At 34.2% G+C, this 15509-nt stretch overlaps 1 protein-coding gene across 4 annotated transcripts; it reads right to left on the bottom strand.

Annotated features, from left to right (window-relative positions):
* Nucleotides 1-3334: 3334 nt before the first annotated feature.
* LOC130622298 (serine protease 23-like) lies at nt 3335-12207 on the bottom strand. Of its 4 annotated transcripts, none has more exons than XM_057437748.1 (2): nt 12010-12207; nt 3335-4906 (listed from the first exon to the last, which is right to left on the bottom strand). In XM_057437748.1, exon 2 carries the CDS (start codon nt 4720-4722, stop codon nt 3739-3741), a length of 984 nt encoding a protein of 327 aa, XP_057293731.1. In that variant the 5' UTR covers nt 4723-4906; nt 12010-12207; the 3' UTR covers nt 3335-3738. The 4 variants fall into 4 exon arrangements, with proteins under 4 accessions (XP_057293731.1, XP_057293733.1, XP_057293732.1 ...); XM_057437750.1 differs by lacking the exon at nt 12010-12207 and adding an exon at nt 10369-10383; XM_057437749.1 differs by lacking the exon at nt 12010-12207 and adding an exon at nt 9785-10026.
* Between the last annotated feature and the right edge of the window lie 3302 nt (nt 12208-15509).

Raw genomic sequence — 15509 nt, 5'->3', positions numbered from 1 at the left:
TGCGACGATCCCGGGTTCGAGTCCCTGGGCTGCCGAGGCAAAGGGATTTCGCGATTACCCTGCAACTTTGTAATGGTATCCTGTTAAATAATATATATATATATATATATATATATATATAATATTATTAATAAACATTTTACGGAATTATATCAAGTTTATCAGAAAATAAAAGTTTTTTAACAGATTTTGAAAGTTTGCCAAGGTACGCTCTTAGTGGTTTTAGTTTCTCAAAATCAACATGTGTGCCAACTACTTTTATTCCAAAGCTCTTTAGCTCTTTGACATCGTTATGTTCCCATTGAAGAAGATTTTCATTATTTAAAATTGAATTTGTGACATCTTTAAGTGCTTGCATAAGGATGTAGTCTCGTTTTATCATAAAGAAATTACTGTTCACAGTCTCTGGGTGATAGGATTGTAAGATACAGAATTCTGCATCAGTACACTGCATTTGCAACTGGCACTGCCAAAGTATTGTGAAAAGCCATTAAGTGATTCCAGTGGTCCATCATTTTTTTGTCCTCTTGTCTTGACTTCTAATAAAATTCCTGCAGGGCCAAGTGCATCAGGGCTTGCACCATAATGGTTGTCAGTTAGATCTGTAAAAAATCCACATTTTTGTGCAGTTGCTTTTGACTTTAACTGAAAATTTTTGATAGCATCATTCTCAAATTTTTGACCACAGGCTATATTTGGTATGAAAGATATATCCTTTTCAGGTTTACCCAATTTCACAACATCCCACATTTCTTGAAACTTTTTTCGCCCATAAATACCAAGAAGGGCTGGTAGTCTACTACCAGTAATTTTCATATATCTAGCAGATTGCCACTCAGTGGTGTTCTGAGAAATATTAAAATAATTTGTACCACATGGCTTTGGAGCTTCTAAAAAACTGATGTCTATTATTACTTCCTTATTACTTGGGTTCATTTGTTTATTGATATCAGCATGTAAATTTTTAATTTCATCTGTTTTATGAGTATACACTGTAAACGATTTTTCAATTTGGACAGCAACTTTATTTTGATTAACTATTTTGTTTATTATGTTGGTAGTGTTTGTTTTAGAAACTGGTTTGTGGACATATTCTACTATTCTTTGCTCTTTGTTAATGTCATGTCTTATAATATTTTCATTGTATAAGGCTACACCACAATAGTCATGATCAGCTAAAGCATTGGCTAGTTTTAATGTGTATTTGTATTGGAGCTGTTGGCCAAGTGAGGTAGTTTTTCCCAAATCAGTTTTCATTAACACTTGGTAGACATGCTGTTCTACAGGTTTTTCATTTTTGAGTTTTTCCTTTAAAGTTTTCATAATTGAAGTGACATCTCTTTTAAAATAAGATTCACTTGGATCTGCAGCATTAAGAACAACTTTTCCATTTTTCTTTTTTACATTTGCTGACTTAACTTTTATAGCCTTCAATGGAACCATTGGAATAGAGCCTTTTTTAGACCGCCGATGCCATTTTTGTAACTGTTGTGTCACAGTCAGTTCCAAAATTTGATTGCCAGTGTCGTTGAAATGTTTTAAAAATAACAAAACTGCAAGAACGTGACAGCATAAGCCACTTGCACCAACTGGACAACTGCAATGAGCTTTTTGAGGGTACCCATTTTCAAAAACAAGCACTGCTGGCCTTGCTTCAGTACCATATGACTTTTTGACCATTGCTTTTACATATGTACACAAATTATCAACTAAAGTTTTAACAGTTACTATCTTTCTACTCTGTAACATTCTAATAGCCTTTTCTTGCTGGCCTAAACTACCATATGTTTTCATTTTGCAGTAGTTCTTAAATATATCTTCATTGATAAGTGGTAGATCCTCATCCTTTTTACACCATTTAGCTGTAGTTGGAGGAATATCTGTGGGATCTAAGCTACAACTAAACTTGTAATTTTTATTTGCTTTGTCTTCTAGACGTTTTACTAAACGAGGATATCGCATAAACTTTCTAATTTTTATCTGCAGTTCTTGAACATTTCCTGTGGCACACTGACCTATATTTTTTAGCCATTCTGAACATTCTTCAAAGCTATAATTGCTAACATCCTTTGTATTGTCCATGTTTATAAACTTTAATAATCGATATCATAAATAAACTATATACTTTTGCAATATACAACGTTTTTCTTCGATTTATTATTATTTATCTAGCCAAGTACATCGAAACAATCGCCGCCATTATGATTTTTTTCCCTACAAGTGAATTCAGACGAACTTGACCGCGCCGTATGAATTTGGCTAATTTCGGCGTTTTTTTAATTGGTTCCATAAGGGCTGGCAACATCTGAGCGATTCAATAAAAATAACAATGTCAATTATATTTTAATGTAAGAATTTTCCGGTGTTTTAGTAACCGGACATTTGACTTGATAAGTAGAACAATGGCTATGAAACTTACTAAGTTTCAATATTTATCTATTAGACACCTGCATGCCAAATTTTTAGGTCCTATACCTTACAGAGGCATGGATATTGGCCATTACTCGAAACTACCCCTAAAAATCTCTATGAAATCCTTATAATGGAGAAAATTTAATAACTCGTGTTAGGATTATCCTTAGAACTTGAAACTTGCAACACAACTTTGTTTTATTAAGAAGAATCATTTTGCATAATTTGGACACATGATTAATCCGATTTCCCGATTTTGTCGGATTTTACCCGAAAATCGAAAAAAACCGCATTTTTGGGCAATTTTTTATGCGATCCACGTAAAAACCGAAAAATATGTTAATTATATTTTATTTAGCTTTCAGAAAATATAACCATAATGCAAAAGTTCGCTCCGGAACAAAAGTAATTAAATTTTAAGCAGATAGTGGCATTTTTAACCAATTTTAAGCTTCTGATGACGTCACAGAAAATGTGTTGACGCAAGCAAAAATGTATTGCTGCCATTTGTTTTTTTACTACGTACTATTAGTGTGCCTAGTTTGATTCAATTTCAACAACCCTATGAAAAGTTATTGAAGGGGGGGGGGGGGGATTCCGCCCTCCCCGGTCATAGTATGTTCGAAAAACCCCGGACCGAATAGGGTTTAACACCTTGTACCTGAAAGATCCACTCAGGGTGAGGGAAGAACAGAAAAGATTGGGAGTTATTAAAAATTTCATTAGTATGGTGTTGACAGTCGTAATTGAAAGTTGGCTTGTGTAAACAAAATGCCCTTGTCTCAAAGTTTCCCGATTCCGTACAGACTTACATGGCGTCATGGCGATTATTAATCGAACAAGAAGGTGTAAGCTACTTAAAAATTCATCGTGTTTTAACTATTTTCATTTATAAGTTTATTGTAATCACAAAACACAAATATACAAGTATAGAATAAATATAACATTTACAATATGGCAACTAAATCTAATATATTTTTGCGAAACATATTTATATATATATAATGTTACTATAAAGTTTGGTATAATTAAAGTAACTCATGAATTCGTATATTTCATGTTTTACAAATTGACCAATTGTTTTGTTTAGATAAATACAAATTTTCGTAGGGCGGCGATGTATATTTCATGCGACCGTGGACCGTACAAAAATACATTTTCATAGAAAAATACCATCGTGTCACATAGTGAATTCATTCGACATTTTGTTAGTTTATTTATGAAATAAATTAAAATGTGCTTTTCTTTTACTTGTGGTGCAAACTTCACTGGGCGTTATTCGCGGGGAACCATTATGATCGTCAAAACATTTCTATCTCTGATTGATTATTTAAATTTCACCATATGTCCGCTGAGCATCGGGTTTAACCGGTAACAGTTTTTTCCGGCTCTTAGCCACTTACAAATCCGGCGCACTTTTTTAGCGGTAAGGCGTGTTGCAACATTAGCGTCGTAATAAAAAGTCTTTTGCAGGCCTTTAGTTTTAAATTGGACATACGAAGAAAAGATAGCGACAACTAGGCGATCTGGTTTTCTGTTTTCGTTGTATACATACACGCCCGAGCCAGACATACCACGAGTAGCGTCGCAATAACTAAAAAACGTGTGTTTTTTGGATTGCGCAATAGTACAAAACGAATACCACATCTCGTTATCTTTTTTGTCGGAAGGAAAGCCGACAAGTTGTATGTGTTTGTTCATGGAGACGTCATATACACCAAACGGCATCCAGCGACGTCGATGAGGGCGGTCAAGCTTTATGATCGCATAATCGTGATTTAAATACGACATTCCTAATTTTCTTCTCCAAGAACGTGGAACGTGCACACTACTCGCTCCGTACCATTCGAACGTACCGTCAATTTTCAGTAAACCGACGCGTAATTCTTTTAACGGCGGATCGAATTCCTTCCGATTGTGAACGCAATGTGCCGATGTCAACACATGTTGATACCACACTAAAGTTCCGGTGCAACCATGGCTAAGTCGTACGGCAGTTTGAAAAGGATATTTCTTGACGAAATCGTCTTTAATATGATATCTGTCGTCGCCACCAAAAATATTCCGACGTTTCCGCCGCAACGATGGCTGTTCTTCGACAGTAGTGTCATCATACTTAAACTTTAACACGTTAAATTCTTCAACAGAATACCGATGTTTATATATACTGTATGTCAACTTTTTAGCTGTTGTGTTATACCACAACTCGCGATCCAAATAAGACGGAAACAATTCTGTAGTAATCCTATCACCATGTACATCAATCGAGTTTATAATTATTAAGCAGTGGAAAACACAGAGTAACCACATGTTCTTTTGTTTACGTAGATGTTATAAGAATATCTTTCTTCTCCTGATTTATTTGTTACGTCTCGCACATCTAGAGTGTGCTACTGGAACTGACGAACAATCTTGATTCCTTTTCCTTATGTAATGCGATTGGAATGAGCAGTGACGCCTCTATCCTCTGCAAATAATTTAAATTCCTTCGTTCCTAAAAGTATTAATGCGAATAGTAAAAGCATTGAAATTTAACTATTGTCAATCAAGTTAAAAATCAGCAATTACCGATGACACTTGCTTAATAACTATGTTTTTTTTTCTTGTTTTTGATTTTACATAGCTACATGTGAAATGCTTTACATTGTTATCTATTGTTGTCTTGTGAAAGAAGAAAAAGCGTACAGGTACAAAAGAACATCGACAAATCGTAATTTATAATCAATACATTGCATATAGATATATTAACCAATTAAAAAGGATTGAAATACATCGGCACGTGTTTTGTATGTGTATCATGATGAAGGTATTTCTGAAATTCTTTTTTTTACGATTAAACTGCTTTTTTAACAACAAAACAAGCGGTATGTTTTTTAACACTTCTTTCAAGTGCCAGATCTGCTTCTTTTGTAATTGAATGCAAGGTTTTCTGATCAAGCAAAGATATTTTTAGAGAGACATTTTAATTGATGGTAATTACTAGTTCATTAGGGCCGTCGACCGCAACAAAACGACCACTACTCACGTGTATTCCTTATGCATAACACGTGGCGACCAAAAAAACGCCAGTTTAACTTCTCAACATGAAAAAAGTAGCGCCACAAAATAGCAAATGCCATACATTTTATCGATTTTGTTACAACGTGCGAATTTGCGAATTCTTTACACATCTCTCTAATGGCTAGTTGTTATATTTAGACGGCTTTTATATAAAACTCAGTTTGCAGAAAGTTTTTCATTATTTTAGAGAGTTAGCGTATTGTATTTTGAAAAAAGTTTACTGTTTTGTAAAAATATCTTTCATGTTCACTTTTCTATCAAATAACCTTGCTATATAAAAACAACAACAAAAAAGGCTGATACGACTTGTAATATGTATTACCCACCTCTTTTTTGTTCAGAAAATCTCGAAATTGCAAATTGCCAAGAAAGTTTGAGAGTCATTCGAAACTTTCATATAAGAATCTCGATTCACAAATAATTTTAACGAGATTTATTGACGTCATCGTTGCCATGGACACTTAAGCCGGATTTAGTCCTATTTAAATTAGACGCATTTGAACACTGAGCTGTTGTAAGATGTACATATTTTTAATTGTTGGATATCTTTTATTATCAAACCTTTGAGAGTTACTACCGTATATGCTTTAATAAAACGCCTGGTATCTAATGAACGCCCGGTATCTAATGAACGCCCGGTATCTAATGAACGCCCGGTATCTAATGAACGCCCCGTTCTTTATTTAAAAAGTGAAGTTTATTAGAGTTTCTCTCATTTAAGCAATTTATTTCTTTTAAATGAAAATATAAGTATCTATATAATAAATATTTCAATTTTATAATTTTTTTACAAATGACTCTATTTAACGTCTCCAAAAATCCCCCCCGAATAATATCGAAAATGAAATAAACGTCAACTAAGAGAATATATTATGTTTTCTGCTCGTCAATGCGGTGACTATATCGCTTTTAGACACCTGTGAAATCGCATTATAAAAACAGCACTAACGCCCTTCACCACGAAAATAAAGCCCTTTTACGAAGTGTTCTTTTTTGTGCTTTCTCTGTATCTAGGTCATCGTATCATTATTCACATTTCACAAAATGATTGGTCATTTCATATGACGCCAATTCTCGCTTTTGTCTTTTCCCTTTGTTGTTTTGTATTGCATTTTTGCTGCTCATGAATGAGTAAGATTTCTCAGTGCTGTGTTTGCTATCACATTTTTTACGTGCAAGCTCTATTCGGAATTAAAATGGTCGATTTAAAAGGTTAAGCGTTTTCACCTTTCTCTGTTTTCTACAATTGCTATCATATATACAATCTCGTGTGAAAGCATCACGCTGAGTTCCGTGCACCTCCCTAATTATCCGTACCTCAATCATTCGTGCCTTAATCATCTGTGCCTCGATCATCCGTGCCTCGATCATCTGCACCTCGAATAAACTGAATCTGAACTCAATCGAACATTACGAGTCATTATCAGACTTGTATTCTCATATCAGCTACGTATTTTTTAGTTTTATCGTTATTTTTTTGTATTTACTATTCATAATAATCGTAGAAGTTTTATATTGCGCATGCGCAAGTATTGTCTAGACTTATTTGCTGCCAAAACCACTTCCTGGACAGTATTTACATTTAATCTCTTCTAAACCAATGTAAAAATTGTACCTTATTCACATACATATCCAATTAAACTGTTTTAATTTAAAAAAAAATATTTCCGACGTTGTGAACTTGCCAGTAACTGGACTTTAACTAAAATAGAAAAAAGCTTAGCTAGCCTTTCGAAAACGTTTTGAAAGTCAGATAAAATGTCTCGTGAGACTTTTGAACGCCCATTTGTCGTCGATAAAATGCACAGTGCAATTTTTTTTAATGGTTGATCAGATAATGAATCAGAAAATAAAAAATCTTGCAAGCTGATAAATTTGTATCCCTATGATAAAATCATTTCTAATTTTATCTCATTTGGTTAGAAGCGTTCTGTAAAATAAAAAAACTCGTCATTCCGAATTTTACATTTTTAGTATCACATAGTGATGCATGCCTTCCTTTCCCCAGTAAAAATGTAGCTATGTGCAAATATCGAAAAATTGTTGTGCTAATTCCGTCAGTTGAAATTGAGAAGCATTTGACATGAAACAAATTAGAGCCAGAGAGTTTGAAATCCAAAATGTTTTTTCGGCGACCAACTATGGTAGACAGCATTTTGTGACTCTTGTACTTTAAAAACCGCATCACCGGTCCTGGGAGCCCAAAAAGAACTAATAAGTTCAATTAGACCATTTCAGTAACTTTTTTAGGCTCTACAAAATCAAATTTTAAACTTTTTTAACTCTTTTAAACTTTAGTCACTTTCTGACAAATTGTTCTCATAAAAACATTTTTATTAATTTTAATGATCCTTTGTTTTTAGAACTAGCGTTCTTTATTGTCAGGTCTAATACTAAGAATATGGTTTTTGAAATTGCATTTTGATTACAAATGGAGCTGGCAGGTAGAGAAAGAGTTTTTGTTATTCAAACAACAAATTAGATGACAGAAAGCAAAAGTTTGGCATGGTATATTTTATTTTTTTAAGAAAAGAATGTGAAATGTCGTCAAAACATCAACAGAGCATACCATGTCTCAGACAGAAATTTTTATTAAATCTCGCATGACGTCAAAAAACAGATCGGCCATTTTGCTGTCGCGAAGCAACATTTGTTTTTCATATTTTGCATACCTGATATTTGTCTTGAAACAAAAAGAAATCGGACAGGTCACTTTTTTCATCTTAACTTATCCAATTGGGTGATTTTTTCTTAATAAAACCAGATTAAACAGATTATAGTTTGGATGAACTGTAAAAATTAACACCATGGAGAGACTTTCAGCGTATGTGTTTTGACACCAAATAACTGACCCACCCTGTTATATCATAGGCATAGGAGAGTGCTGCAGAAGGAGTTTGAGATACCCCAATATCTTATCAGTAAAAAAATTGCTATAAAGTGGCCAAGGGAATTAATAATTGCTTTTACAAACTGCTACGGAACATAAGCAAAAGATTGGTCTTTATCTCATTGCATGGCACCAATGGTCTAGAAATATTAATATCACAGGGAAAGTTTTGACATAATTGCGTTTCATTAGATTCAAACAAGAGGTGTAGTTAGACAAAAAATTTTTTTTCAAAAAAATCATCTTGATAAGAAATTCTTAGCATCATTTTGACAAATTGAAAATTTATGTACCGCCTGCTCAAAAGGCTACCAAACGAGCTCGAACACAAATTAATAAAATTACTCATTAAAATTAACGAGTGCACCGTTATAAAAATAACGTTCATCAATTTGTTATTTTAACAGGCTGTCTCATAAGTAATTGGTGCTGTCGACTAAATTAACTTATCTTAAAACCAAACAGTTTAAAGCTTATAATCTTGATGAGAAAAAGTCGACATCGACAATATATATCTACAGGACCGAACGTCGAGGTTTCTCGGCATAAACAGCGACAACGTATGCACAGATAGTCGGCTTAGGAAGATGAGTCAAGTTCATTTTGATACTTAAGCATTTCATCTCCATTTGTCCCCTTGCAGGGGCCGTACAGACCTGCCTGGCCCTGATTTTTCCCTCGTGGTAGGAGGTGGCTTTTAAGTGCTCCAAATGGCGGAGGAAATGCTTTACAACTGTAGTAAAGATCCCGTGCTGTCGTTATGAGAAAATTCAAAGCAAAGTTTGGAATTAAATTTCAAAAATTTTAGGCATGAAAGGGTTAATGGGTATATTGCATCCAGTTTATAATTTGTCAGCGCTTCAGGTCTTCGTGGTAGGTCGTTAGTTCAATCTTCAATTTTGATTGCAAGTAACCGCAATAAAATTGGTCTCTTATGTTGAAGATTGGATAATATTATCTCTTTTATTGCTATATAGTTTATTAAAAAATAAGGCTACAGAATGACGTCAGATGGCAATTTGGGAAAACCACACGAATTATTGGCGTGAAAAATTTTGCTAGCACGCAAATAACTGCTTCCTTGTAATGAAGTAATTTTGTAAAAAATAAATTTGAGGGTTGCAACTGGACATATCTGTTTTTCTCTGGATTAAGGACAGTATTATGCAGAGTATTATGCAGAATTCAACCAATTTTTTTTTAAATTAGGACAAATTACATAGTAATGAAGTCTTAGTGAATTTAATGATGTCAAGTACTATCGCTGCTTTCGTGTAATTTTTTGCACGCTTCAAAGAACTATAAAATAGAACTTTCTTGGTAACAAAGAGATTTCTGCGAAAGCATTAGAATATTTTCAAAGAAAAGATATACTTGCTTTTACCTGTAGTCTAAATAACTTGAAATTTGAATTTTAATTACCTCCCGCATAATCCAATTGGACACAAACTCGTGTTATTTTGTATTCAATATCTTGGAAGCGACATCAATGACTTGCACGCGAAATTCGCATTGCATGCTCTATTTTGCGCAACACTTTTTATCGACAGAAATTTCAGAACAGCCATTAACCAACTTTAACCAACAAGAATTTCTAATACAAAATATCAAACCCAGAAATTTATAAATTGCTTTTCTTTTACGTGAAACACATCCATTTATAAGAAGTTTTTAAAGAGCTATACCAAATCTATATTCAATTTTTTTCACCACCACAATTTTCCTCAACTGCATTTTATCTGAATCAGAGATCTCTCCTCCTGTGCTACTATTTACATGAGTCATTGTGTAATTTTAGTAACACTGAAATAAAAATGAAAAAGCGTTGTTCAAAAAATCTGCTTGATTGTGAAAACCAAAAAAGTTAATGTGAAAACGTAATAAATACCGCTCAACTCTCATGACGCAAAACGTCACCATTTTTTATGTAGTTGCTATCCAATACCGGCCAGTTTTCTTTTTATTTTTTGAATAAACGCAAAAGCAAGAAAACGGAAATTCCTTACCCGCTTACTTTGTTCTAAAATCCATCGAACGGTTTACAAATCTCAGTTTTTGTAGATAAATTTCATTACAGGATAATGGCCGATCAACGTAATGATAACTGGATAAACGAGACAACGCTCACTAATTAAAATCTTACTTTTATTTTTGATTACTCAAAAATTGTCATTTTATATTTCTATATTAAACTATTTCGCAATTTGACAAGCTAATAGGTTAATGAGATATTTTTCTATTCTCTTTTAACATCTTCTTAAAGTTGATCCAATAAAAAAAAATTATTTTTAGCTAGGTTTTAAAACAAAAAACACGAATTTTGTAAATGCAAACTAACAGAACCACTCCACACAGTGTGATAATCCCGAGATGCATTGCTATAGTTATTTGAGCGTCATTTATAAATACAAAAAAAACACACAAGTTTGATATCCTTCTTTGGATAACCAAGATGACGGGTAACACTTTATCCGGAGAAACTTTCGCGAGACAAGAGTCCAAAAACTTGAAAATTTTTCGCGAATGTACAAATTAAAAAACTTGCGCGAGATAAACTTTCGCTAAATCTAAAATTGGAAAGTTTTGGCGAGATAAGCTTTCGCGATTCGTGATTTTTTATGTTCTTATAAAAAAGTGGCCTATATTTCTTATGATAGAAAAGTGTTTTTAACGATGTAATTTTCTTTCTAATGGTACGACTTCAGTTCATCGTCAAAACACATTTTAGGCTCGTCTTCTTCCGGCTCCCACGCATCGTCGTCGCCATCGTCTTTTTCGTCCTACTCGGTTATAAGTCATACATACATTTGAAACATCATCGCTTTTGTTTATTTCTAAGTTTATTTCAATCTCGTTCCCAGCACCAGTTGTCTCTTTTTATACGGGGAGGGCGAGCCAAGTGAGGGCAAATTTCTTTTAAATATTAGTGGATAACTTTCGCGAGACAAAGATCCGCGAAAAAAGCTAAAAAACGCGAAATTCGCGAAAGTTTTTCTTGGGTAAGTTTCTCCAAATAAAGTAGCGAAACTAAACGTGCTCTCAACGGTAAAACAGTTCTAGAAGAAGTCGAGTGGAAGGGAGAAGAGGTTTCTTTTTCCTTTTTTTTTTTTGGGGGGGGGGGGGGGATAGTAGATAGTAAATCCCATATAAAGCAATTACTAAAATTTCATATTTGCAACTTTACGGCATCATCGCCAGATGGATAGCTAATCTTTTCTTCGAACAAAACTTAAACAATTCGAAATGTCAGCGTTGATGTTTTAGCGCAGCAAAAAACAGACCTGAAAACTCTCAATTATCTATGAATTTTAAAAAGAGGGTGAACATTTTAAAAGGTAACAGGTTTATTTTATTTGGACAGATAGTCTATGCAAGTAGTCCATTTTTAACGTCTTTAAATCAACCGGAGCCATAAAACCCTGCAAATCTTACAAAACAAAAATGTAGCCTAAATGCGATAGCTCGCATGGAGGGGGGGTGGGGGGGGGGGGGGGGGGTGGGGGGGGGGGGGGGGGTGGTAACAATAATACGTTAAATAGTGTTCTGAAAAGAAGAGTAATGCCCAAGATGCATTTCATTTCAGATGCAACCTTGTGCCGAGGTTACTACTTTACAGTTTAATCGCCACGAAAGAAGTTAAGACTTACTTAAACTGTGAAGACGTCCTTGCTTTGATGCATCAAAAGTTTGTTGGACGGTTACAACAGCACAGATATACTTTCGATATTTATCGACAAGTAATTATCGTATCTCTGGTATAGATCAGTCCAAGTGTGTCACAAACATTATATTCTGAGATAAGATCTTTCAACCTTTCTTTCCTTTTAAGAAAAGGAGAATAAATAGTTTCTAAATGAGATTACATCTAAAAATAATATACATTTATTGCATCACGCACATCGGGAAACTGGAACGAAAAAATCAGTCAAAAACTACGTGCAGGTAGAAACCACCACTCACAATTGCATGGTTTCTACGACGTTTCAACCAGCAAGAATTAAAAACCAACACATTGTCTAATATTTATTCATGATTGTTTACCAGATGTTTTTCAATTTGCACTCTACACTCCCAATGCCAGCGTGACAAATAGTCAACTGAACAGTGAACTATGGCGTTGAAAGAAAAATTAGTTCTCATCAACATAGTTGTTCCAACAGCTCATTCAGTGTTTGAACGTATGACCCTAATACTTTGTTTCTAATTTACGCGCTTAGCGGGATTACCTTACAAAGCAACCTCGGTTCCAGTACCCTACGAGTGAATGACTCGTGCGAAGAAATAGGTAAAAGTTCATCTATAGATTCATTATTTGGACAGGAAAATAAAATACCATTTTTGCCCCAACCGTCAAATCAAAATGGCGGAAGGAGGCGCTGGAATGTTCGTAATAGTAAGATTACTGTAAGAAGCAAATATTTTTGTTACAAAACAAGAAATAATAAATTAAGGCGATTTATTTATATAAATATATATCTTATATGCCGTTGTAAATAGTAATATGAATGTCCATCCCATTTATCAGCATAATACTTAATAACTAGGGGCTTGGTGAGAAGGCTAAATACTTTTAACTTGCTCCTGCCATTTTATTGTAAACAATTAACGCGTAAGCGTTTTTATATCGGCGAAATATCTATTTATCTAATCTTGTGATGTTACAAAACAATTTACTTAAGAACAGCTCACCAAATCTAAATTTCATAGATATGAGATATTAAAACTTCGCTTCTAGGATTATTTTCCTCTTATTGCTATCCGATATTAAAAAAAAAGAAAAGAGTATTGGGAACGAGGTTGAAGGTGGTAGTGATATTGTGATAGTATTTGCTGAACCAATTAGAATGCTAAGAATTGCACTTGTTTACCCAATCGAGATTACTATCATTAAATGTACAAAACAACCTAATTTTAGATTTTAAGTTCTCTAATCTCTGTTCTTCTCCTCGTACTCGCCTACTTAAGTCCTCTCTGACAATAACCCTAGTTTTAACATGGGCATAAATTTTTAACTTCCCACAGAAACATGTAGTCATCCTTGAAAATAGTTTTGTTTTGCGAAGATCGCAAAGGTATGTTTCATTTGGCTGTTTATAAGAGCAGACAGTGTTTCGCAACAAAACTGAGTTGAATGGTACCTCGCGATATGGAAATTAATTAAAATAAATTTTTAATAAAATTTTTAAAATATATATTGAAGCCTATTAACTGGTCCGTCAAATTGCTCTATTATGTAAAAAAATAATATAGTTTCTCCAATTACACGGGAATCCAAAAATAATAAAAGTTATGTAGAAAAAAAAAGACACAAATTTCAAGCTGTGTGTTCCTTTAATAATTAACAAACATTTATAATAGCCTAAAATATTTCTATTTTTATCTTTCTTAATGATATGTAATCTGCTTATACGTTCAAATATGAGTATTCCATTTTCCCGCCTACGTCACCATGGAAACAGCGATATCATCGTTTGTTTTTGTAGTTTTTCACCGACTTATCCGCTTTCGAACCGTCTCTTTTCTAACCTGTACGGCGTCTGAACAAATCTTAAACTTTCCGGCTTCCTTATTTATTTTCTTCTGCAGGAAATACAAATTGGTAAAGAGTTACATGCCGGTGTTAAGAGGATGAGTAGGTGAATAGAAAATTTTGAAATAAATAGAAGAGATAGAAAGTTTATATTTGGCAATTCGTTACTTTTTTCATCCCTTTTTTACGACGGTCTAAACTAAACACAACAGAAGCAACCATCTGCTCACATTTCGCGTTCGGGCTCATTTTAAAATCCGGGTTAAGCTACAAGTGCGCTTAAATTCTGGTAAACAGTGCCCCACCTCCAGGTGGAGAGCTATAGTGTAAAGGTATGCAATGTGGAATATACCGTGAAGCGCTTTATAGTTTTCAAAAAGATCTATATAGGGCTAAAAAACGTGACGATATATTTATTTTTAAATTGTAAAAACACATATAAAAACCAAATACAAAGGTTTTAGAAGACAAAAAGGATTTACAAACCTCTTTCAAATTAGCCACTGCTCTGTTATGCCGTCCACCCGGAATGCAGTCATCGCTAGAATTTCTATCAACGGAACTTATTACAAAGAGTACGGGGTTCACAATTGAAATAGCGTGGTCGAATTTTTACGACTTAAGATTTTTGTTTACGTATTTTTTTAAAAAAAATTCTTATCGTGGTTATTGTACTATGTGTTAAATACAAAAAAATAAATTAAATAGAACCCCCGCTTTTTCAAAGACTTCGCGGCAAGATCAAAGCAATTGCAGCTCTGGTTTACCATACACAATACGGTTTTTATTAATATAGACCCGTGGAAAAATCCACAGGGTCGCCTGTCCTTGAAATTACACAAAATCCGCTCGTCGAAACAAAGCATATCGCATTTCCTACTTCGTGTGCTCGTATAGGACGACTTTGTTTTTGCGCGGACAGATTACGGGAATTATTAATGATAAGAAACCGATAGATTGCAATATGATTTCCACACAGTGAGAAGTATATTTGTTTTTATTGCTATTTTCGTCTTCAACATGGCTAATTCAAAGCTATTTGTCTGAGAGTAAGAGGGGAAACACAGCTTTACAGGCGACGCAGCAAAACTTATTCAAAAACACTTGGATGCAAAAATTACGCAGAATAATAAAGGTGCACACAAAATTTCGCCTATTTTTATCTAAATAAGTTTGACACTTTTATGTTTTAGAGCAGCAGTCTCGTACCAGTGACTGTAACATTTTTAGAGACGGGGTTGCATGGATTTCATATGAACGCGCTTTATCCTTATTTAGAAAAATGCCACAGACCCCGGTTTGAATCTCGTGCCAAGCAATCCGAAAGCACGATGCTCTGCATCTGTTAATGCTTAAACGTTTTAAAGTTGGTATTCAAATGTTTACAACGGTAGAAGATTCCCTTGAAATAAAATCAGGCGTCGAGAAGGAAAAACATTAGGACCTGCACACACAGCACGCGATCTACTGTGTATCGTTTCAACATCACAAATATTTCAGTTAATCTTTGCTAACACAATGAAGACTATGCGAGGTTTCGATCGTCTTTAAGATTTCTGCGTATCCTGCTTAAAAACTTTAAACCGGAATCTCGACTTTTTGATGTTTGAAGTACAA

This window comes from Hydractinia symbiolongicarpus, chromosome 12 (genome assembly GCF_029227915.1).
Source record: "Hydractinia symbiolongicarpus strain clone_291-10 chromosome 12, HSymV2.1, whole genome shotgun sequence".
Classification (NCBI taxonomy): Eukaryota; Metazoa; Cnidaria; class Hydrozoa; order Anthoathecata; family Hydractiniidae; genus Hydractinia; species Hydractinia symbiolongicarpus.
The sequence above is the reverse complement of the archived record's forward strand: the minus strand, read 5'-3'. Positions and strand labels throughout refer to the sequence as shown.